This window comes from Pituophis catenifer, unplaced genomic scaffold, assembly GCF_029215685.1.
Source record: "Pituophis catenifer annectens isolate HBS135680 unplaced genomic scaffold, rPitCat1.0.hap2 SCAF_2, whole genome shotgun sequence".
Lineage (NCBI taxonomy): Eukaryota > Metazoa > Chordata > Lepidosauria > Squamata > Colubridae > Pituophis > Pituophis catenifer.
In genome coordinates, this window is record NW_027256882.1 from 66,440,170 (window position 1) to 66,464,595 (window position 24,426).

General features: G+C 40.1%; 1 protein-coding gene across 2 annotated transcripts in view; it reads right to left on the bottom strand.

Annotated features, from left to right (window-relative positions):
* NR2C2 (nuclear receptor subfamily 2 group C member 2) overlaps positions 1-23,335 on the bottom strand; it is a 60,262-nt gene extending 36,927 nt beyond the window's left edge. Inside the window, exons 1-2 of one of the 2 annotated variants that reach the window (XM_070933598.1) lie at positions 23,204-23,335; positions 14,601-14,681 (exon numbers count right to left, since the gene is read on the bottom strand). In XM_070933598.1, the coding sequence (XP_070789699.1) occupies positions 14,601-14,660 (60 nt within the window). In that variant the 5' untranslated portion in view covers positions 14,661-14,681; positions 23,204-23,335. The remainder of the gene's footprint in view (positions 1-14,600; positions 14,682-23,203) is intronic. The other variant, XM_070933599.1, reaches the window with a different exon arrangement.
* Between the last annotated feature and the right edge of the window lie 1,091 nt (positions 23,336-24,426).

The window sequence follows — 24,426 nt, forward strand, 5'->3', positions numbered from 1 at the left end:
TTTAATCCTGTTAGGATCGAACTCGAGGCTGTAGGCAGCGTATGTCTGTGATACTGCATTATAACCACTGCACCATCTTTATACATAAAGATAAAGGGTCTCCTATGACATAGACTAAGGATGTTTGATAAATATTTTGAATGAGAGAAGTTTGCCAAACATAGTATAACATGTAAAATAGAGGTTGTGGACAAGTTCCTGATAACAAGTTTTGTATTTATTTATATAGAAAGCCAGTTTGGTCTAGTGTTGAAGGCATCAGGCTGGAAAGTGGGAGATCGTAAGTTCAAGTCCCATCTTAGCCACAAACACCAGCTGGGTGACTTTGGGCCACTCTCAGTCCAACCTACTTCACAGGGTTGTTGTTAAGGGGAAATAGGAAGAAGGTATGTTGGATGTTTGCCATCCTAAGTTATTTGCAAAAAATAATAAACGTGGGATACAAAATAAATAAATAATAATGGCTGCCCATCTCAAATTAATGACTGGGCATGTAAAATATTTTTTTAAAAAAATTAAAAAGACACATAAAATAGCAGCCAGGGTAAAAACATATCTGTCAGATCTATCCAATGTACTGACTCAACTCCACATTGTGACACCCAGGACTTTAAGGCCTTACAGAAGATTAATAAACTCTTTCTTTTTCATTTTGTAAATAAGACTTACTTAATTTAAACATCCTACTGACTATATTTGTCATTTCCAAGAAGATGGCAAGTTAAGAGACATTAGTCATCAATCTCCTTCCTAACTGAAGGGAGGTATGTTCTTAGTTGTCTCTTAGAACAGAATCGTAGGAAAGGGGAATTCCAAACACTTCCAAGAGAATATTATTTGGAACATTATTTTATATAGATAAATGTGGTCAATTTAATAGTTCAACTCAGATGGAAAGTTAGGGATTAACAGACTTCTTTCTATATTTCAGTGGTGTGGCATCTATATCTACTTAAGATATCATAAGCAGTGGTTTGCTATAATAATATAAGGGAGTACATGGAAGACAGAATGAACAAGCCTAAAGTTCATGCAGTAAGATGAGTCCATTGTTTGATATTATGTGTCAATCTTCACATTCTATCAAAATTTATTTTCATGTTCACGTGAAGGCCTAAAAAAATATCTTATTCAAATGATATACATACGACAATGCAAGCAAGCAAGCGGAGCGTGGACTTCCTGGGTCACACACTACATTATTTTTTGAAGTAAATTGTATCATGTGTTTTTAAAAAAATACATAGCACTCAAATATTCAAATGAATCATCTTAATATCCTTTCATATAAATGTCAAAAAGAAATCAATTATATAGCCGTAATGGCGAACCTGTGGGCACGCGCGCCATCACTACTCTTTTGGTTTCTGGTCTTCGCCAGCTGGTCTTCACCGGATACCCGAAGACCAGCTGGCCAGCGCGAGAGCAGCTGGCTGGCACACGCATGTGCACAAGTCAGCTGGTCTTCGGGTTTTTGCCATAATTTATAAAGCAAGTCTGTATGTCCAAAAAGCAAATCACATCGTTAGGCGAAGTTTGAAGTTATGATAGAGTCCCCCAAGGTATTTATGAGCCACTTCTGAAGTTCCAAGACTCTCGTCCCATGGTCATGTGATCACATGTCAGATGTTTGGCAGCCTGCCCACATTTACAGCTATCTGCAGTGTCCCATGGTCCCATGTTGAGTTTTGCTTGAAACTGGCATTTACTTCTGGTTTTCAGCAAAACTGTCCTGTAACAAATTGCTGTGCTTAACAACCACAGTGTTGACTTAATGCTCATGGCAGTTACTTTACAATAATTGCATTCTTTTAATGGCCACCATAAAAAAGGTCATAAAATCGGGTCATGTGGGTGAACTATTTTATGGTTGTTATGACTTATGGCTTATGATATTATGGTCATAAGTTAATGACTATTTGTAGTACTGTACATATTGAGAAAAATCCAGTTCCAAGCAAAATCTTTTTACTTTAAACACAAATAATATGTGCCTTTTACTAACTTATTTTAACTAGAAATACAATTAACAACAATCTCAAAAAACATTCCATGAAATGCTATCTAAAAATGTTTTAAGTTTAAAATAAATAGATTGGAAGTATCACAGAATGAGTTGAAAATGTCTACTATAGTCTATGTTTTTATACAAAATAAGGTTATTTATTTATTTATTTATTTATTTTATTATTTATTTTTTTGCTGCCCATCTTGCTTTGAAGTGACTCTTGGTGGCTTACAAGATTAAGATATTTAGAATAGATAATTATTTGCATCTTTTCAGCTTGGTCCTTAATGTTATATTGCTGACATTTTGAATTAAAAGAAACAGACCAATGATACAAATATATGAACTTGTATTAAAGTTGCCATTTATAGAGGAATTTTGATTTTTCCCCAGAAGAGAAGATGGTTAAAAAGCACAAGTACTTTTCATTCAGAAAGTTACATGGCATTTTTGAAATGGACATGAAATACAAGAAATGTCAGATGTGCCACTGAAGAATAATTTGCCACAAGCAATAATATATATCTAGCTCTGTTAAACAATTGACATTTGAAATAAAATATGCAAATATATGGATTTAGTTTTAAATTTTAATTTCAAACAGTTTGTATTATGTGTGCGTAGGCATGCATTAATATGATGAATATAACAAACAATTTTTTTTCTTACTAGTTCACCTTTATATATCTTAGTCTAAAATAGCCTTTGGCAACTTGCTTCTACCTAGATGGTTTTAAGAAAAACTCTCATCATTCCCAGCCACCATGGCCAAGAGTAGTTTTATAAAGTACTAATTTTGGAAAGACTGCATTAGACAATTTTGAAATAGGAAAGCACATAGTTTGCTTAGTATGAGACTTATTCTTAAGGAATGCAATAATAATCTGACTTCAATAATGCAAAATCAAATACAGTAATGTATTTTATCAGACAATGTTAATAATTATTATGATTGTTATAAAAATAGTTACAAAATATGAATTAACAGTATGTGTTAAGGAACATTGCTTACCATATAAAGAATATGAAGCAGTAAAATATATCAATAAATGAGAATTATGATTAAAACTGTTAGTTAAAATCAGTATGAAAATAATGGCCTTTTCTAAACACTTAAAATATTCCTGATTTATAAATCCATTCATTTGGTAAAAATATTAATAATCTATTACCAGTTTAAATTATGGTAAAATGTCATTTAATAAAAAATTATTAATGCATAAACAAATACTACCTATATATTCTATATATTCATCTAAAGAAGAATCTTATCCCTAGTAATCGTAGAATTATTTGCTTCACGCTTGAAACTATACAGACTCTAATACTTACAGTGTCAAATCGTTCTGCAGTTTTATTTACATTTTTCCTCAGCAAAGATCTTTGGGCAAAACAATTGAAGAAAACTGAAGACATCAGTTTTATTCTGCTCCCAAAGGTTGTATCTGAACTCCATTTATAAAGATTCCAGTGATAAAATGACAGAATTATTTAAAAATGCCCTCCCCATGACCCTGTTCCTCTGAAGGTCAAGTACACTATCACTCCCTGTAACCAAGGAAGCAGAATCGACGTGTTCCTGCTGTTTTGCCAGCTGCTGAAGCAGTTTGTCTAATAATACAATTAATTTCACTGGGAAGGATGTTCCCAGGTTACAGAGCTTTCTCCTTAGTCTATCCTGGATCCAACTATGACTATTCAATGAACAAAATAGTAAACTTCATCAGATAATAATTTTGTCATTCTCTGATACATTGCATAGCAATAAAATGAAACAAGACAAACTTTTTATTGTATTTTGTTTTTGAATCATTTACCATCTTTGCAGCTTATTAAATTAATCTTTTAAAAATAGTATTTATTAAATTGCATGCCCATCAAAAATATATTAGACTTCATTTATAACTATCTCTAAAGTATTTATTGGAAAACTATAAATCCCCATTTTGACTCTTGGAAGAGAACTATTGTAATTTGACATATACAAAAATAACATACACTTCAGAAAACTATGTTGATTCAAAACTCAAATTGACATGTTGCCAAAATATTATAAGAATTATTTTCATTTGTTTTATATGTAAAACAAAGTAATCTATACAGTAAAAATAAATGGAAATGTCCATAAAAGTGGATAATACAAATACAGTCATAAAAATGATTCCACAAAATACTGAATGCCAATATTGGTCAGAATGGAGGGAATTTTGTTTTATTGCACAAATTCCTTAAACTTGTGCAATATTCATGAGATTGCCAAATAATCTTTTCTCTATAAGCATCCGATTCTGACCTGCTAATTGAGCAATGATATTTCTGTCAGGAAGTTTGCCCATGTTCTCAACTTTTGGACCACCATTCAGATATAGTTGAAAAAGATACCCTCTAAAACTGACAGAAATAAGATCATGCCTTGTAAAGGTCAAATGATAGCTAACTCCTCCCCATTTAGTGGCTATCATTCTTATAGATGTCCACAAAATATTTTCCTTCTCCAAGTTATCTACATATTTACTGAGCTGAAAGGGTACTTCACTACGCCAAGAGAAAAAGCAACAATTCTTTTCATGATAGTCATGAACTTCAGAATGTGGACAAATTTTGATTATCAACTCTCTATTTTAGTATCGGGCAATAGAAAACTGTTACTTTCTTTTGCATTTTCAAAATGAACATCCTCTGAATTATCTGTGTAGGACAGTGGTCGCCAACTGGTAGTCCGCGGACCATACCCGGGTGGAGGAGCTGCTCCGGGATGAGCAATGGCCAGTCCTGTGACTAGAGCTCTGGAATATGGGACTGGCCAGGCAGCTCATGGTAGGGCTGTAAATCTCCACTGTAGAGGGCGGTTCGGGCCGGAATGAGTAATGGTGCAAGGGGGGGGTGGCAGTGGAGGTGGGCCAAAGCAACGTGTGGCGGCAACCCCAGGCTGTTTGTTCCCCCTACTGTAGCTTTCTGTTGGCTGAACCCACCAGTAGCTGTCCCTGCCGCTTGCCCTCCCTTCCCAGTCACTCCTCGCTTGGCGTGAGAAGGGAAGGGTGGGGGATGGAGATTCACTCCATATTCCAAAGGAGGAGCAAAGCTTTGTCTCTTGCTGGATCTCGCGGCCGTTTCTTTTGGCCCTTGTTGGTGCTCCGTGTACCTCAGTCTCTTGGGGAGATGCTTGACTTCCTCTCAGCCCCAAGACACTAACTGGCCCATGAGATGAGAGAGAGAAAGAAAAAAAAATGAGGGAGACAATGAAAGAGAGAGAGAAAGAGTGGGAGAGAGAAAGAGAAAGAAAGAGTGGGAGAGAGATGAGAGAATGAAAGAGAGAATCAGAGAGAGAATCAGAGAGAGAATCAGAGAGAGAGAGAATGAGGGAGAAAGAGAGAGAATGAGAAAGAGAAAGAGACAGAGAATGAAAGAGAGAATCAGAGAGAGAGAGTGGGGGAAAGAGAATGAGAGAAAGAGAGAGAGAGAGAGAGAGAGAGAGAGAGAGAGAGAGAGAATATAAGAATGAGGGAGAATCAGAATGAGACAGAGAGAAACAGACAGAGACTGAACGAGAGACAGAATGACAGAATGAGAGAAAAAGAGACAGAGAGAACGAGAGAGAATCAGAATGAGAAAGAGACAGAGAATGGGAGAATCAGAGAGAGAGAGAGACAGAATGAAAGAGAGAATCAGAGAGAGAGAATCAGAATGAGAGAGTGTGAGGGAGAGAGAATGATAGAGAATGAATGAGAGAGAAAGAGAGAGAGAGAGAGAGAAAGAGAGAGAGGGGGAGAGAGAGAGAAGGGAATGCCTGAAGGACCCCATCCAGTCACTGGGAGTCCAGGTGCTTCATCAAGCGGTGCGCTGGATTCGTATTAGTGGTCCGCGGGATTTAAAATTATGAACTTGGTGGTCCCTGAGGTCCAAAAGGTTGAGGACCCCTGGTGTAGGAGATACTTTGAAAAAGGAAAAGCTACTAGATATATTTAAATAAGTTGCTACTATGAACCAGAAGGCTGACTTTGTAGTCATAGAATCATGTCAAAAGATACATTTAGAAAACCTACAATATTTTACATGGAACATCTTCCAACTACTAATCCCCTTGAAATAATGGCAAATGAAGTCAATAGTGTGGCCATTTTGGAGCTCAGGTATATGCAAAATAGAGCATGTGGCCACTAAGGCTTTATAAACTTTTTTGTTCATTAAGCCTATTGCTTCATCTGATTTTTAATGTTTGGAGAAAAATATAGAGAACTGATTTACCACAAAACATCAGCAATTAATATGACTTTTATTTTAAAAAGGCTTCTTGATCACACATAGGACCCAAATACATTATTTTAAAAAATTAAAATGGTGCATAGCTGCAGCCCAAGGTTTTTTCTGGAGGTATGTCTATCTGCTCAGAAGAAAGAAAAAAAAACCCCAACCTCTCAAACTAACAAAATGCTCTAAGGAAGGCAGCAAAAAGTAACCTCAACAATCTGCCTTCTGGTAACTGTCTAATTTAGAAGCCATTTTGTGAAAAGAACAGGCTTTTCTGTGGTCATGTGACCATGGGATTCGACAAATGACTATAAATGGGGGAAATTGCTGATTACCCAAAATGTGATCACATGACAGAGGGGTCGGGGGACGCGACACTGGTATATGAACTTTATATTTAACTTTATCTGAGTCATAAGTGGACCTAGAGAGGTCTCTCGTAATTTCAAACAGTTGCAAACCGGCCAGTTATAAATCAGGAACTACTTGTATTTGCACCATGAAGTCCATTTAGATTGTTTCCACTGAAGTCTGCTAAATCAAGAATGTTAGTGTATTTTATACCAGCGCCTATACCTTCTTGAAAGTTTGGTTTGGAGTTAGGAGATCGATTTTTTTTTTTTTTTTTGGGCAATGTTTATTTTCTTACTACACATTTGAATATATTCAATAGCAAAATGCATAAAATGGATATTTCATATAAAATTGCAAGGAATGATTTTGGCTGTCATGTCTAATGCTTGACTCTATAGAAACTCATTTTACAGTAGCCCTGACAGATGGCTGCTTAATTTCTGAACATATGCATGGAACAGAAACTCGCTATTTTATTAGGTAACTGCTTCCAATGCTAGACTGTTCTTAAGAAGTTTTTTCCTAACAATCAGGACCTGCATTCATAGAACCTGATTCAGGGGTGAAATTCAGCAGCTTCTGGAGAACCGGTAGTAGAAATTTTGAGTAGTTCGGAGAACCAGCAAATACCACCTCTCGCTGGCCCCAGAGTGGGGAGGGATTGGGGATTTTGCAGTATCCTTCCCCTGCCACGCCCACCAAGCCACACCACGCCCACCAAGCCAGGCCCACAGAACCGGTACTAAAAAAATTTGAATTCCACCACTGACCTGAATCCATGAGTCTTGCAGTTTGAGACAAAGAAGAATAAATTTTGACCTTTCTTTGTATGTTGAAGTTTGGAACTCAGCAGGAAACTTTTTTAGAAGGCATGCTCCTCTACATAAGCAAAATGCTGAAAAAATAAACTAACTATGCAGTAAAATGTCTCCCATATGAATAAATAATGGGGGTGATGGGCTTTTGGATATAAAGTATTGGTTTAGCTGGCTATCAATAAATGTTAGTAAGCATTCATATTTGTTGAAATAAAGCTGGATTTATTAAGACCAAAAGTGATGCAGTGGACACCCTTTTGTGTGCCTGGAGGCTGCGTGGGGTCCGAACCGGGGATAAAGATTTCAATTGAACCCTAGTAAGGTGGAGTGGTTGTGTCCAGGAATTTATCATCTTTGGTCCTGGATGGGGTTGCACTACCTCAGAAAGAATCGCTGGGTAACTTGGATGTCCTCTCAAAACTCCTGCTCAAAGAGCAGATGGCAGCCAGAAATTGGATCTTTTCCTAACCTCGTGTTGTATGCCGGATAGGCCCCTTCCTAGACAGGGAAGCCCTCTGCTTTGTCACTCATGCCCTGGTCATCCCCTGATTTGATCTACTGCAATCCGCTTTTCATGGGGATACCCTTAAAAAGTTTCTGGAAGCTTCAACAGATGTGTGGAATGCAGCCGCGTGAGCCTACTGATGTCCAGAGAAGAGCACATAGCACCTCTCCTCCACGAACTGCACTGGTGCCTGTTTACTTGCGGGTCCAATTCAAGGTGTTATTACTTATAAAGTCTTACATGACGTAACGCTAGGTTACCTACAGAACTGCTTCGCCTCATCACATCAGCCAGTCCCACTAATTCAATTCACTTTGGCAACTTTAAGACTTGTGGACTTCAACTCCCAGAATTCTGGGAGTTGAAGTCCACAAGTCTTAAAGTTGCCAAGGTTGGAGACCCCTGCAATAGAAGGTACAAGGCAGGCAGGAAGGCAGGCAGGCAGATAGAGCTGCTCACCAATGAGTTTGATTGCAGGCAGGCAGATTCAGTTGCTTGCTGATGCAATGGATTGCAGGGATTACAGCAAGGCGTTTTGACCAGCAGCTAAGGTAAGCAAGCTGGAGGCTGGGGGTGGGGGGGGGAGGGTTTTTGCTACTGGTTAGTAGGCAACTCAGCTGGGATCGTCAGAGCTTGGCTGATCAGAGCCATTTAAAAGAAAACAAAGGCTCTGATGATCGCGCCGCTCAGCTGGGCATGGGGGGGCGGGGGCAGAGATTTTTGCTACCGGTTCTCTGAATTGCCCGCTGCCATCGCTACCTACTCGCCCTAGCCAGTCCGAACCGGGAGCATTTCACCCCTGGCCCCATGAGAAACACCCACCCACCCACCCCAGCCTGTGTTAACAACTGCTAACCTCCCCATCTTGGAATTCTGCATCTTTTGTAATTTTACAATGTTGTTTTATTTTTATTTTTTTTAATCTTAAATTCTGTTTTTAATGGTTGATTTTATTGATTGAATTGTATACCACCCCGAGCCCCTCTCTGAGGGAGATGGGCAGTTAAGAAATGTGTTAAATAAATAAATAAATAGCAAAACGAAACTTAGTGTTTATTAAGGTATCCTTTCATATATTTGAATTGTGCCAAATCCCCCCGTCTTCTCTTTTCAATATTTTTTATTTCTTGTAATACTCTATCATCTGGGCTGTTTTTCTACTGTTTTCCAATGTCTGAATCCTGCTTGCACTGTGGAATGCGGAATAGGGCAACAATTCTTGAGATCTGAATAATGTACAATATAGCAGAACTATTTCTCAAAATTTGGAAGCTATGTTTCTATTGATGTAGATTAAAATTGTGCCTGCTATTGCTGCAGTCATATCCTTCTGTTCATATCCAGGTTGCAACCAAGTACTATCCCTAGATCATTTTTACAACAAACCATGCAGTTCATTTCTTTCCTTAGACAATGAATTTTGGATTTCTATTAAATTTAATTGTTTTTTTCTCAGCCCATTTCTCAGACACATCAAGACCATTTAAAATTATATTCATCTTATATAACATTATTATTCTTTTCAGTTTTGCATCATCTGCAGTCTTAATGAGCATTCTCTTTATTTCTTCACCAACAGAACCTTGGTAGTACAGTGGTCTAAAGCACCATGTTATTAAGACCAGCTGCCTGCAATTACTGCAGGTTCGAATCTCGCCAGGCTCAAAGTTGACTCAGCCTTCCATCCTTTCTAAGGTAGGTAAATTGAGGACCCAGTTGTGGGGGGCAATAAGCTGACTTTGTATAAATATACAAAAGGATGAAGGCTATTGCTGAGCACATTGTAAGCCGCTCTGAGTCTCCGGAGAAGGGCGGCATATAAATCAAATTAAAAAAAAATCATTAACAATAACAACAAAATAGGACCAAGAACAGTGTAGTACCCCATCCATTACTTCAGCCTGTTAGGAAATCATTAATAAGCATTGTTTGTGTAGGATTTTCAATTCAGTGATGTATTCATTTAATTGTCTTGCTATCTAGACCTTACATAACTGGATACCCATTTGGAAGTTAATGGCACACTTTTGAAAAGATTTTATCTCACTTTTATTATTTTTCATAAATAACTCAAGGTGGTGAACATACCTAATACTTCTTCCTCTTCCTATTTTCCTCATAACAACTCTGTGAGGTGGATTGGTCTGAGAGAAAATGACTGACCTGACCTAAGGTCACCCAGCTGGATTTCATGCTTAAGGCAGAATTAGAACTCACATTCTCCTGGCACCTTAACCACTAAACCAAAATGACTCTCTTTGTCAATGGTTTATTGAAATTAAAACATATTTAAAAATAAGGATATATTTAAAAGTACATTGTCAATGTGTTGTTGAAATTAGGAAATGATGTCAAAGCCAGACTGATGGACTTATGGTCAAATAATATCTTTTAAATTTGGTGATCCTATCTTCCTATCCTTAAACCCAAAGAGGAGTTAGAATCAGAAGGATACATCTTCCATTGGTTTAAATATTTACAATTGAAAGAAAGATTCAAATTAGATAAAAAGAGTTAAGGATTTGACTTTGTGAAAATGAATTGGAAATCCTACTGTGTGATAGTGATGAATATATTATTGCTAAGGTTTATAAATTGTTATTGAATTTGAGAGAATGAATATGTAAAGTATGGTTCAGTGGGCAAGAAACTTTGGATATAATGTAATGCTGGAACAATGGGATAATATGTGGACGAAAGGTCTAAAATTTACACTAAATTATAATTGAAAAGAAAATTTTTGTAAGATTTTATATCATTGGTATTTAACACCTGAGTCCTTCGGGAGTAGGGCGGTATATAAATCTAATAAAATAAACAAATAAACAGACAAACAAACAAACAAACAAACAAACACCAGATAAGTTGTCAAGAATTTATAAAGGTATTTCAAATGAATGTTGGAATTGTAAATGTAAAAAAGGGACATTTTATCATTTAGAGTTGGCATGTGATAAAGCAAAGACATATTGGAGTAGGATTCCCATCTTAGTATAGAATATTCTCAAAGTGAATATAAAGATAAAACCAGAAACTTTTCTTCTGGGTCTACTGGAAAAAGACTTGGAAAAATGGAACTCTGATGTTATATATGTTGAAGGCAGCAAGATCACTTTATGCACAAAAATGGAAGGACACTTTGATGCCTACAATGGATGAATGGTTGCAAAAGCTGATGGAGTTAGCAGAGATGGCCAAATTTACTGCTTTGATTAAAGAAAAAAATACAATTACTTTTGTTTCTATTTGGAAACCACTTCTGGACTTTATGCTTGAGATGGAAAAAAATGAAACTTTGATTTTGGGTTTTACTGATTAATAGGTTTGTTGTTACAGAAATGACTAGTTTTATTTTATTATGTAAAAAGTAGAGGTTTGATCTTATCTTATTCTACTGCACTAAAGGGAATCATAAGTCAATGACTGTTTTTTCTTTTTTCCTTTGCCCGATACTTTTCCCTTCCCTTTTTTCCTATTATTTTCTTTTGTATTATATATTATAAACTAATAAAAAGAACAATTTGAATACAAAAAAAAAGGAGAAAAAAGGAAAAATAAGGATAAATTTAAAGTCACATTGTCAACGTGTTTTTGAAAGACGCCTGGAGAGCAGTTGGAGGGCCAGTCTCGCTGAATCTGACCAAACACTGGTAAGGTCGCATATTAAGACCTACCTAGTGGCGATAAAAGCGGCAAAATTTAATTACTTTTCCGCTCTTATTGCGTCATCAGAGAATCGTCCAGCCGCCCTGTTTAGGGTGACCCGCTCCCTGCTTCATCCGGGAGCGCGGGAGGACCCCCTGGAAGGCAGGGCCGAGGATTTCGGACAATATCTGCATGACAAAATCACTCAGATCCGGGGGGATTTGGACTCTGACTGTGTAGATTCGGGCAGGGTGACGAGGAATAGTCTTGAGAACGTTATCTGGGAAGAGTTTGACTCTGTGATCCCTGATGACGTGGACAGGATTCTGGGGAGACTTAGTGCGGCCACATGTTTACTGGACCCGTGTCCCTCCTGGTTAGTACTGGCTTCCCGGGAGGTTACACGAGGCTGGCTCCAGGGAATTATCAACGCGTTGTTGAGTGAGGGTTACTTCCCCACGGCTTTGAAAGAGGCGGTGGTGAGGCCTCTCCTCAAGAAGCCTTCCCTGGACCCGGCAGTATTAGCCAACTATCGTCCTGTCTCCAACCTCCGCTTTGTGGCGAAGGTTGTTGAGAGTGTGGTCGCACGACAGTTTCCGCAGTACCTGGAGGAAACGTCTTATCTAGATCCGTTCCAGTCAGGTTTCAGGCCCGGGCACAGCACGGAAACGGCACTGATCGCGTTGGTAGATGATCTCTGGAGGGCTCGGGACAGAGGTTGCTCCTCCGTTCTGGCCCTGTTAGACCTCTCAGTGGCTTTTGATACCATCGACCATGGTATCATGCTGCACCAGTTGGAAGAGTTGGGGATGGGGGGCACCGTGTTACGGTGGTTCTCCTCCTTTCTCTCAGACCAGTCGCAGTTTGTGTTGGCAGGGGGGCAGAGGTCGATCTCGAGGCCTCTCATATGTGGAGTGCCTCAGGGGTTGGTCCTCTCACCCCTTCTGTTCAACATTTATGTGAAGCCGCTGGGTGAGATCATCCGTGGCTTTGGGGTGAAGTACCATCAGTACGCTGATGACACCCAGCTGTACATCTCCACCCCAGGCCACCCCAACGATGCCCTTGAAGTGATGTCCCAATGCCTGGAGGCTGTGCGGATCTGGATGGGGAGAAACAGGCTCAAGCTCAACCCTTCCAAGACTGAGTGACTGTGGTTCCCGGCATCCCGATATAGTCAGTTGACTCCATCCCTGACTATTGGGAGTGAGTTTGGCCCCCTCGGAGAGGGCTCGCAATCTGGGAGTCCTCCTGGATATGCAGCTGTCCTTGGAGGAACATCTGACCGCTATAGCCAGGGGGACTTTTTGTCAGGTTCGCCTGATCCGCCAGTTGCGGCCCTTTCTTGATCGGGATTCCCTGTGCACAGTCACTCACGCCCTCGTCACCTCTCGCCTGGACTACTGCAACGCTCTCTACATGGGGCTCCCCTTGAAGGGCACCCGGAGGCTCCAACTGGTCCAGAATGCGGCCGCGCGGGTAGTTACGGGAGCTGCATGGCGCTCCCATACAACACCTCTCCTGCATGAGCTGCACTGACTCCCAGTGGTCTTCCGGGTGCGCTTCAAGATGTTGGTTATCACCATTAAAGCGCTCCATGGCATAGGACCTAGATATCTTTGAGACCGCCTGCTGCTGCCGACGGCCTCCCACCGACCCGTGCGCTCCCACAGAGAGGGCCTCCTCAGGGTGCCATCAGCCAAACAATGTAGGCTGGTGACCCCCAGGGGGAGGGCCTTCTCTGTGGGGACACCTACCCTTTGGAACCAGCTGCCCCCAGAGATAAGGAGAATCCAAGACCTCGGTGCCTTCCGCCGTGCCCTTAAAACTTTCTTTTTTCAGTAAGCCGGGCTGGCCTAACACTTTTTAAAAATGTTTTTAATTGTTTTATCATTGCTCTTAATTATGGGGCATATATATATATATATATATATATATATATATATATATATATATATATATATATATATATATATACATACATACATACATACATATATATATATCTTTTTAATTGTCTTTTAATGTTTGTAGTTTATGTTTTTACTTTGGCTGTACACTGCCCTGAGTCCTCAGGGAGAAGGACGGTATATAAATTTGATATAAAATAAAATAAAAATAAATAAATAAATTAGGATGTATTTAACATTCCACAATCTAATAATAAAATTACCTAATTAAAAGAACTAAACTGGAAAGCTTTGTTCAAATTCTTTACAATTAGTATACCAATATGCTTATATATTTCTTTTATGACCTCTATAATTTTCCTGTAAAACTTTATTATACCACAAATAATATTCAAAACCACAGCTATCACAAGGACTATCTGCAATCATTATCTTAATTTCATTTAGTTTTTTTAAAGAAGGCCAGGTAAGAATTATTGTAAACAAAATTAAGAGATATAATTATAAGTTGCCAATTCTATTCAGTTTTTGTAAGTAGAAAACATGGGCAAATGTTCTCTACAATTTTCTGCCAAAAGTATGAGGCAACAAACTATATGACACAGACATCTTTATTAATTTGATTCATGACCCTAAGTTTTTATGATCTGGGAATGACTCAACTATAATCTTATAATTTGCAACTGACAGCAGAGAACAACTTGTGTTATTGTGCCTCAAGGACAAAAAAGTGAATATTTTGATTTAGAAAGATTTTGAAGGCTTATTACGCATGTCTAAAAGTTTTCATGTAAGTTTTTAACTAAGGTTGCTACAAGAAAAACGAAACGCATGGAATATGGTTGAAAACTCAAATGTGGCCTCTGTCTTTTACCCAACAGCCTTTCTGGCAAGCTGCATTAAAAAGATTGGGAACGACATGTTTTCTAAATCTCTTAATGAACATTTTGCCCATATAAATAATGTGTATTAATACAAAAGGAATGCCTTTATATTTTATGAAGTAATATCATTGTAATATAAATAATTGCTACTTTAAAACTAATTAGTTGGAAACAGTATTTTCTTTTTAGAAATGAACTGAGACTACTGTAATATTATCCATCACTCACCTCAGCCACCTGCTGTGTCTCCACTATTTGCTGAGCCAGCACCTCCATATTGGTTGCCATGGTGAAAGATCATTAGAGAACCTGTTTGGAGGGATGCCAGTAACTTCTATCAGGCACAGTAAAATTGGAAATTTTATCATTTTTATTACTGAGAATAATTACATTTATGCATAATTCTAATTTGAACAGAAAGAGGTTATAAATATTATATAATGGTTTATGGCTGCACATATTTAAACATGATTGTTCTAAGCATTTTTATTGGAACATGTATAGTATGCTACACTTGTGAAAAAACTATTAAATTAGCAAGAAATGGGGCTTTATAAATTTAGTCCACTATGTTGCTATCAAAAAATCTCTTAATAATATTTATATGTATTTATATGGAATATGAATGTAATGTTAAAAGTAAATAGTTCAGGAAAAATCAAGCTTAGGACTCACTTACTATAGCTGCCCAGTACACTAAGATTTGTGTAGCATTAATACTAATTGGAGTTCAAATTTCTGTTCATCCCAAAGATGAACAATTTAATTACCCCTATAATGACCACTCACCTTTCTGCCAATGCACAATATTCTAGAAACTTTTACACTGCTGGCATTCCTCAACTAAATATATTGTTGTTGTTACAAGTAGTCCTTAACTTATGACCGTAATTGGGACTGGAAATCCAGTTGTAAGTCTGCAGTCATAAACTGAGGCATCCATGTGACTGTGATTAATTTTCCAGCCTTTTCTGTAGTGACCATTAAGCAAACACATTCATTTGAATGAGTATTTTTTTGTAAGAAGCTGGCAAAATAGTAGTTTGATGAATCACGGTCACATGATTGCAGAATGCTGTGACTGGTCATAAAGCTGACCTACCTGACATGTGATCACATGACCATGGAGGAGCACAATCATTTACGACAAATGGAGTGCTTTATAAGTTGTAAAACATTTGTTCCATGGCTGTTGCAACTTTGTAAAATGTCTGGTCTTAAGTCAGGGGCTACCTGTATTTTGCAAATTACAGGTAGTCCCTTTTTTGCAAAAAGGATCAGCTCCCTTTGGCCCAAGGGTAGGTAACTATGGCCCCTTTACTGCAGCATTATGTGGACTTCAACTCCCACAGCATGACTGGCTCAGGAATTCTGGATTCTGAAGTCCATCGGTAAATGAGCCATAGTTGCCCACTCCTGCTTTAGCCTCTTTATTTCCCTAAAACGTCCCGAGTGCTTGTGAGATGAAGTGCTACAGACTATGAATAGAGAGAAGCATGCCTTCCATTTTCACTGTACTGTATTAGGATATGGAGTCACTAAGTGAAACAACATGAAGAGAGAATTAGGACCAGTAGAAGTAAATTTTCTTTACTTTTACACTGCAGAATTTAATACTGTCAGATATAGAGGCAGCTATAAATCTAAAACAAGAATGGATTTATGTAGGATTAGGCTACTGTGAGAGCCAGTTTGTTGTAGTGCTTAAGATATCAGGCTAGAAACCATGAGTTCTAGTCCCGCCTTAGGCAAGAAGCCAGCTGGATGACCTCAAGCCAGTCACTCTCAGACCTAGGAAGGAGGGAATGACAAACCACCTCTGAAAAACCTTACCAAGAAAACTGCAGGGACTTGTCTAAAGTTCTAAACAGTCTCAACGAAGCCATATTAAACAAATGACTATAGTGTTAAGACACCAGGCTAGAAATGCGGAAACCATAAATTCTAGTCCCGCTTCAGCCATAAAAGCCAGCTCTGTAACCTGGGGCCAGCCACACTCTCTTAGCCCAATTCACTTCACAGGACTGTTGTGACTAAAATAGGAAGAAGAAAGCTATATTTGATGTTTACTGGCTTGTATTATTTGTATAAATAAAGGTGGAATATAAATAAATAAAATCAAGTACAAATATCACACACAAACTTACTTATAATCATAATCCCATTATCCCATTTGTGCTTTTGTTTCAGTTTACCAGGTAAATAAAAAGATTTTATTAACATTTGGCAAAATAAAACTAACATCTGCTTTTGCAAATTTCTTTTGTCTGTTTAGTCAGGCTAAAAAACTCTGTGTAATTTTGGAATGCTATGACTAGACCCTTACTTCTTTTGCAAGAAACCAATAGAAAATTGCATCAGTTAGCCTCTGATAGGACCAATAATTGTCATGAATTTGTTATTTTCAAGATACTGTGATGTGATAATGATATATATATATCATTATATATACATAATGATAATATATATATATATATATTATATATATAATGATAATATATCATTAAAGTATATATATATACTTCCATTAATTAGAATATTTATTAAATTTCAAGTAGATAATTAACTAACAAGAATTTCACTTTATAAGCTTTATTGTATAAAACAGGTAGAGTGGTAGTAGAGGAAGAGGAAACCTCTCTTCAGGGAGACACTAATCACCTTCTTCAACCATGGAACCATTTTTTTCTTTGCCAACTGACAGAACTAGCATATAAAGAAGTGATAGCCCTTACCTTTCAAATTACTTTGCTCACACTAAAAAGAAATCTATGCACTAGTTAAATCATAGCTGACTTCAATATCAAAATTTAAATAGAATTGGAGAACTCTAACCATTAAAAATTATGCAGTTTACTTGCAGTAATAGTACATTTAGTATTAAAAATGCATTAAATATTGACCATATATATTAATCAGTCTTTCCTTTACATCAATAAAGAGCAAGTTTATGAGAGCAAACTCATATCCACTCCAAGACTCTATATCCTGATCCATCTTTCTACTGCAAGTTTTTTCTTTTTTGCTATACCCCATGCTCAGTACACCTGTATTTTAACAAATTCCAAATTTTTAGTATTAACTCAAATATCTATTTATATCTTTGTTGCATTCTTTTCCAAAATTATGATAGCCACATTATAAATCTTAAAGCAAAATGAGACAATAATGGGAGAAGGCATATTGTATTTGTATGTTCTTTCTTATTTATTTATTAACTTTATATAGTTCTCATCTCACATAAAGTGATTGTCATCTATATAAATAAAAATGTAAATGTCCATTTGTACATAATTGGACATCTCCGAAAGTTCTTCACCGATTGCTTTCAAATTTTGACACAACGTTGCATTCGACTACAGGCGTGTTTTTATATATCTATATTATATACATGTCACACCTGTGACAGGTAAAAACATGAAAAACATTGGAAAACATTGACAAACATTGAAAAACAGCGCCATCTGCTGGACGTAAAACCAACATGGCAGTCTCCCAGCCCTGATTACGCTCAACAGATTTCTGCTTCTTATATTTAGACTCTCCATATTGCTTCCAAGAAACTGCGCATTTGGAAGGCAGAGACGCCATATCCTGCCACCAGGCTCGGCAGGTAGGCAGCCAGCTCCTCGCCGGGAAGCCCTCGCAGCCAGTGCTTCTAGGGCTGGGCAGGGCCCACCGGAGCCTGGCTCTGATCTCCTCCTCCCCTGGCCACCCCGCGAATTAGCCTTGCCCGCCGCTGCTGCCCATCCCCGCCAGCCGTTCTCGGGGCTTCCTCCAAAGAATACCTGGCAACGAGGCTACCTGGGTCCGCCGAGCGGGAACCCTCCGTCCCTTGCCTGGCCCAGCGCTACCACGGGCCCCGAGGTCAGAAAGACCAGCTGCTAACCGGCGCTATGCAAATCCGGTCGGTGAGCGGGAGATGGAGGCAACTGGAGCCTCAGAGTCGCCTTTGACCAGTGCTGCCTTTGATTCCCAGGTGGGCGCTCTGGCAGTTCACGGAGCCTACACGAAAATTTCACCCTCTGGCAGAAAAGACGCTCCAAGGAGGCTTCGGGGGGTGGAAACGGGCAGGAGGGAGGATGGCCGGCCCTTCTTCGTTTCGCCTGGAAGAGCGGGGGATTTAATCATTCCCCTGCCCTTGGCAGGTGGGGGAGGAGAACTGCGCAGCAAGGGTCCAGTGGGGTATGCGTGGCTCCTGGCTTTGCCGCTTTCTTCCTTTGGGCGGGAAGCCCCAAACCAGCCTCGAACCCCCGCCGCACCCCCTCCCTCCCTTCCCTCCTATGCATCCCCCCCCCGTCGAATCCCCAGAGAACATCTGTGTAGGGAGGACAGAGGGGCCCCCGAGTTTCTGCTGTGGTGCGGAGAACTGCGAAGGCCTGGCCTGAAAAGGTAAGAGTGATGGCGGGGGATGCAGAAGAGGCCGGGCCAGAGACAGAGATAAACAGAGAGAGAGGGAGAGACATAGAGAAATACAGAGAGACGGGGGGGGGGGGGAGAGACACATACAGAGATACAGAGAGAGGGGGAGAGAGAGACACACACATAGAGAGATACAGAGGGGGGAGAGAGACATAGAGGGATACAGGGGGGAGAGAGACATAGAGAGATAGAGGGGGAGAGAGAGACACATAGATACAGAGGGGGGAGACATAGAGAGATACAGAGGGGGGGGAGAAAGAGAGACATAGAGAGATACAAAGAGAGATACAAAGTTCCCATTGTTTTTTAGTAACCGGTTCTCTGCCCTAATCACCAGCTGGGCAGGCGTGGCTCGGGGACTGTCATGTGACTGATGAAAGTGAGTGACGTCGAGTTGGCCACACCCACCAAATGTTCGTGGAGAGTTTGGAACTTCAGCCTCACTCTTTTAGCCCAGCGGAAGCACCAGACTAGGCCACAACAACGCGTGGCCGGGTACAGCTAGTTATTCTATATAGTACTTCTAGCTTTAAAATGTAAATAGCCAATCTTTTAAAAAGATTATCTGAGATGCCCAGTAAGCATTAAAAATATATTGTGGCAATAATTGTACCTTAAAAAGCAAAGAAATATGTGTAATATTCTTTAAGGCCTTTAACCCCTGATTTGTTAATATAAGCATTCCAAGTCTATTCCAAAGTCTTTCAAATAACTAATAATAATATTCTTCAACTGTCTATTAAAAATTATTGTGGTTTTGGATAGTCAGTATTAACTATCATTAATTCTAATAGGATTATTTTGTGAATAATGGTAAAATTTTTGTCATTTAATTATTTAATAGTGTCAAATATTGACTGACTCCAAATAACTCTGGGCAATTCAAAATATCAGAGATCAAAATAAAAACACAACACAGATAAACAAAATGGCATCCAGCTACTCAAAGACTTATACAACAAAGGAAGCACATGCTCTCTAACCCCAAGCCTGGGGAAACATCTAGGTCTTTTAGGCCTTCCAGAATGCCATCAGGGCAGAAGATGTTCCTTTTCCAGAAAGCAGGTGCCACAATAGAGAAGATGCACTTTTTAGGTCCAGATAAACAGCATTATTTAATTGAAGAGAGCATGCCAATTCAGTCAATTTGTACTGACCAGGTAGAAACCTATAAGAAATCTATCAAGGAACCTGGTTCTATGCCATGCAGGGCTTTATAACTGACAACCAGTACCTTGAATTGTATACGTGAGCAGGCTGGCAACTAATGCAACTTGCAAAGCAGGGGTATCTCATAGTCAGACTAAGGCATGCCCACTAGTGCTCACACCAATGCATTCTGGACCAGTTAAAGCTTCTGGGAGTTTTCAAGGAAAGCGTCATATTAACCACAAATGCACTGCAATATTTGAGTTCATAGGTGACTTACATGTAAGTGGCTCTTTGAAGGGTCTCTTCAAGCAGGAACTGTGAGACAAGAACATCTTTGAATATACATCACTTCGAAATGGGGAAGTGCAACCCGAGCTAGGACTAAAAATGGAAAATCCCTGTCTCTGGGATCCTCAATATTCATAGCCATATGGTCTTGGTAAGATGAAATGAAGTCAATTTGTTCCCATCCATCCAAGACCTCAAAAGTATCAGTTGGTTGGCTCAGGTTTGAAAGATGTAATTGGGCATTATCATTCCCGTATTGATAATACCAGACTGAACTGACAAGTGACCTCAACCCAGGGGTGAAATGCTCCTGGTTCGAACCGGCTCGGGCAAGTAGGTAGCAATGGTGGCAGGCAGTTCGGAGAACCGGTAGCAAAACTCCTTGCCCCCGCCCCCCCCCATGCCCAGCTGAGCCGCACGATCATCAGAGGCTTTTTTTCTTTTAAATGCCTCTGACGAGCCACGCTCTGACGATTCCAGCTGAGTTGCCTGCCCAACTTTTTTTTTTTAAAAACCCTCTGATGATCAGGCAACTCAGCTGGGATCATCAGAGCCTTTTGAAAGCATTTTTTTACATGGTTTTACATGTAAAAAATGGTTTTAAAAGTTAAAAAAAATTGGCCACGCCCACCCAGTCACATTGCCCCCACCACCAAGCCACGCCCACAGAACTGGTAGTAACAAATTTTAGATTTCACCACTGCCTCAACCAGTAATTCTGTACAGATATTAAACAGGAGGGATAGTTTTGAATCCTATAGGACTCTACAGAGGGACCTATAGAAAAACCTGTCTCCCTCCCACTCTATCAAAACTGAATGGAATTGCCTACAAAGGAAGGAAGAAAATTTGGATTAATGGAATAAAGCATGACTAAACAATGTGTTAATATATGTGTGCAAACAAAGATGGACTACTTGGTCCAACTTGTTCTGCAAAGAAACTGAAAATAGAAATTAATTGTTCCTAGAGGAAACTGATTATAAACCTTAAATTTGGAAAAGTATTTGAAAGAGATGTCCTGCAAAGTGTATTGCCCAAAACACTGGAAAGCTTGTATTGCTTCATTAAAGACCACCTCATTTATATAAATTTGCATGTGCAGGTATCATTTCCACTGGAACCATCAGCAAAGCAGACTATAATAATGTTAATAGCTTGCATTTTACATTTCAAGTTCCTTATTCAAGGCCATTTATTCTAAGAGATATAAGCCTTGGTATTATGTTCACATAAGAAAAATTAGGTTCAATAATGGGAAGAAAATGAAGGAATGATTTAAAATGAGTACTGGAGTAGATGGCATTTGATATTTTATTCAATTACATGCTTAAAATATAATTATAATTACACTAGCACAAAATGACCAGTAATACATTAATAGGTGAGAAACAAGTAGTATAAATTAGCATATATTTTCATATACTGTTATTTTGGTAAGAGCATTGTGCCTAATATTGCAATAAAACAAGATCTCCTTGCTCAGCTCAAGTTCTGGTGACTTCAAAGATATACCCACCTTTTCCTTTTTTTTTTTTTTTTGCATTAAAGTAGTTTGCCACTGCCTTTCTCAGGGATGTTTTTTCAATCTCCTAGTTCAATCTCCTAGTTTAGTTCGCAGGGGGAATTTCGGGTGACTTTCCTCATCCAATTATTCACTAGGCTTATTTTTTAAGATAGGGAATGGTAAAAAGCGTCATTTATTATATTCTGCTAGGGAGCTTAAGGAAACATACATAGTACTCCATCTTTTCCCCCTCATCACTTTCATGTTAACATGAAAGAGATTTGCTGGTCCAAAGCATTAACTTCCATGGCTAACAGAAAACTTGAATCTGGGGTTTCTCGTGGTACCTCTATACCTTAACTCCTATGCTACATTGGTTTTCAACCGAGTGCAGTGTTTTCTATCTTTTGTTCACCATATCAATTTTCTGATGAAACGTTATTTGCAGCTTTTAAAAATACACAGCAGCAGCAGCATAAATAACAAAGTTGTCTGTCTCCCTGACTAACGGTTGTACAGCACGAGCTGTCTATATTTTGAGTTCAATTTCGTGAACTTGAATTCCAAGGAACGCACTTCCATGACAAAAGATACATGGGAAATATCTACAACAAAGAACGCATCCCAATTAACACGACGATTAAAAAACGCTGAATTCATGCTTGATCTCCTTCAAAACACACACTCCCCTTTCCCCACGTTTTCCCTTCAACCAATTCATTTTCATTAGGAAGACGGAAACCAGCTGCCTCTGCGCTCATTGGAGAGTACCACCAATCAATAAACGTTCGGCCCCAACCTCTCAATACGGAGAGCTGATTGGAAAACACCACCGTCCCTCAAAGTTCGGCCCCACCTCCCAATGCGGCGGAGGGGGGCAAATTGGAAGACGAAAGAGCTTCCCATGAGCTAAGCGAGTGACAAAATGGCGGAGCTGGCAGGAGGCCAATTCCATAAACTCCGCCATTTGTTTCTCTCCCCCCCATCTCCCGGCCTTGATGGCTCTTCACTCCGACGCCTTCTTTCCTCACACTCGGCCGCGGGGCGCCTCAAACATGCAGACCGCTGCTCTAAGCGACGCTTAGGTTGGGTGGGGGAAACGTCCGCAAAGATGGCGACGGGCTGCCCCGTATGCAAAATACCCGCCGCCCCCTCCCCTCCGCCCTCCCGGTGGCAAAGGTAAAAGGGTCGGGTTCAAGCCACTGCCTCCGCCCGCTCAGACTCCATCTTCCTTCCACTTCGCTCGCGGTTAGACCGGCTGTGCGGCAAGCTCGCAGCGCAAAGCTGCCCACGGCAAAGAAAAGAACTGCGCCCAAGCCGCCAAGCCAGAGGCTCTTCTTTACCCACCGAGACACACGCGGCCTGTCAGACGCTCCGCCATGCGGCACTACTGCCCGCCCGCCTCAGCCGCGGGGCCGGAAAGAAAACCTCGACGCCTGCAAGCATAAGGCGGTTTTTTTACCTCAGGATTTGGCACCAAACTTAGCTTGGCGGTGGCTTCCTCCTAACGGTTCGCTGGGCCTGGTTCGTTAGCCCCCCCCCTCGCGGCCGCCGCCTTCCGCCAAGGAGGGGGGAGCGGAAGGCGGAGATAGCGGCACCGAAGGGGTTAGCGTAGAAGCGGGGGGGGGAGAAGGAGGAATGTTGGTGGGGGGAGGGGAAAGCGGGTGCCTTTTGGCGAAAGGTCAGAGTTCGTGACCCCTCCAGGCACTGTTCTCTGCGCTGTTGCCGCCTGGGAGCGTTCGCCAGCTTCCTCTTCCCAGCATTACGCCTGTCGCGGCCCCCTCCATCTCTCCTCTCCCCCCCCCCCACTCCGCCTAATAAGGCGGGGCTGGGCCAGGGGAGAGGAGGGGCTACCTGGAGATGGCTTCGAGCTCTCGTGAGGCTGTTTATTCCGTCCCCTCCCACAGTCCCCAAAGGTGGAGCGGTTGGTCTCGGGAGCAGCCGGCGCGCGCGATCAAATTTGAGGCGGGAAATCAGCGGGGCATCCTTGCCAGGGCTAGGAGATCTACCCGTCCCGGGGGCGCTGCTTTTATCGTTCAATTTTATCTTTCAATTATATTGTTTTTGTTTCCTAGTACGGTTTGATAGCTTATTAGTAACCTTGACTATGACTAAGTGTTGTATCTTTTTATTCTTGTATTTGAGAATGTATTTTATTCTCTTTGCGTACACTGAGAGCACATACACCTAAGACAAATCCCTTGTGTGTCCAATCACACTTGGCCAATAAACAATTCTATTATTATTCTATTATTTAACGAAAAGTGAAGGAGCCGTGTTCGCTTTAATGAAGTGACAGGGTTTACATTTGGAGGGGGAAGGGGAATGGGAATCGGCGGCGTCATGACTTTTCATCCCTCGATTTTGATACAGGTGTAAGTCCTCGACTTATGATCACGATTGAGCCCAAAATTTCTATTAAGTGAGACAGTTGTTATTTTGCCCCATTTTACGACTTTTCTTGCCACAGTTCTTAAGTGAATCACTGCATTTGATAAATTAGTAACAGGGTTGTTAAAAGAATATGGCTTCCCCATTGATTTTGCTCGTCAAAAAGTCGCAAAAGGAGATCACATGACCTTGAGACACGGCAACGCTCCAGTCCATAAGTATGAAGCAGTTGCCAAGCATCTGAATTTTGATCACGTGATCGTGGGGATGCTACAAAGGTCGTAAGTGTGAGAA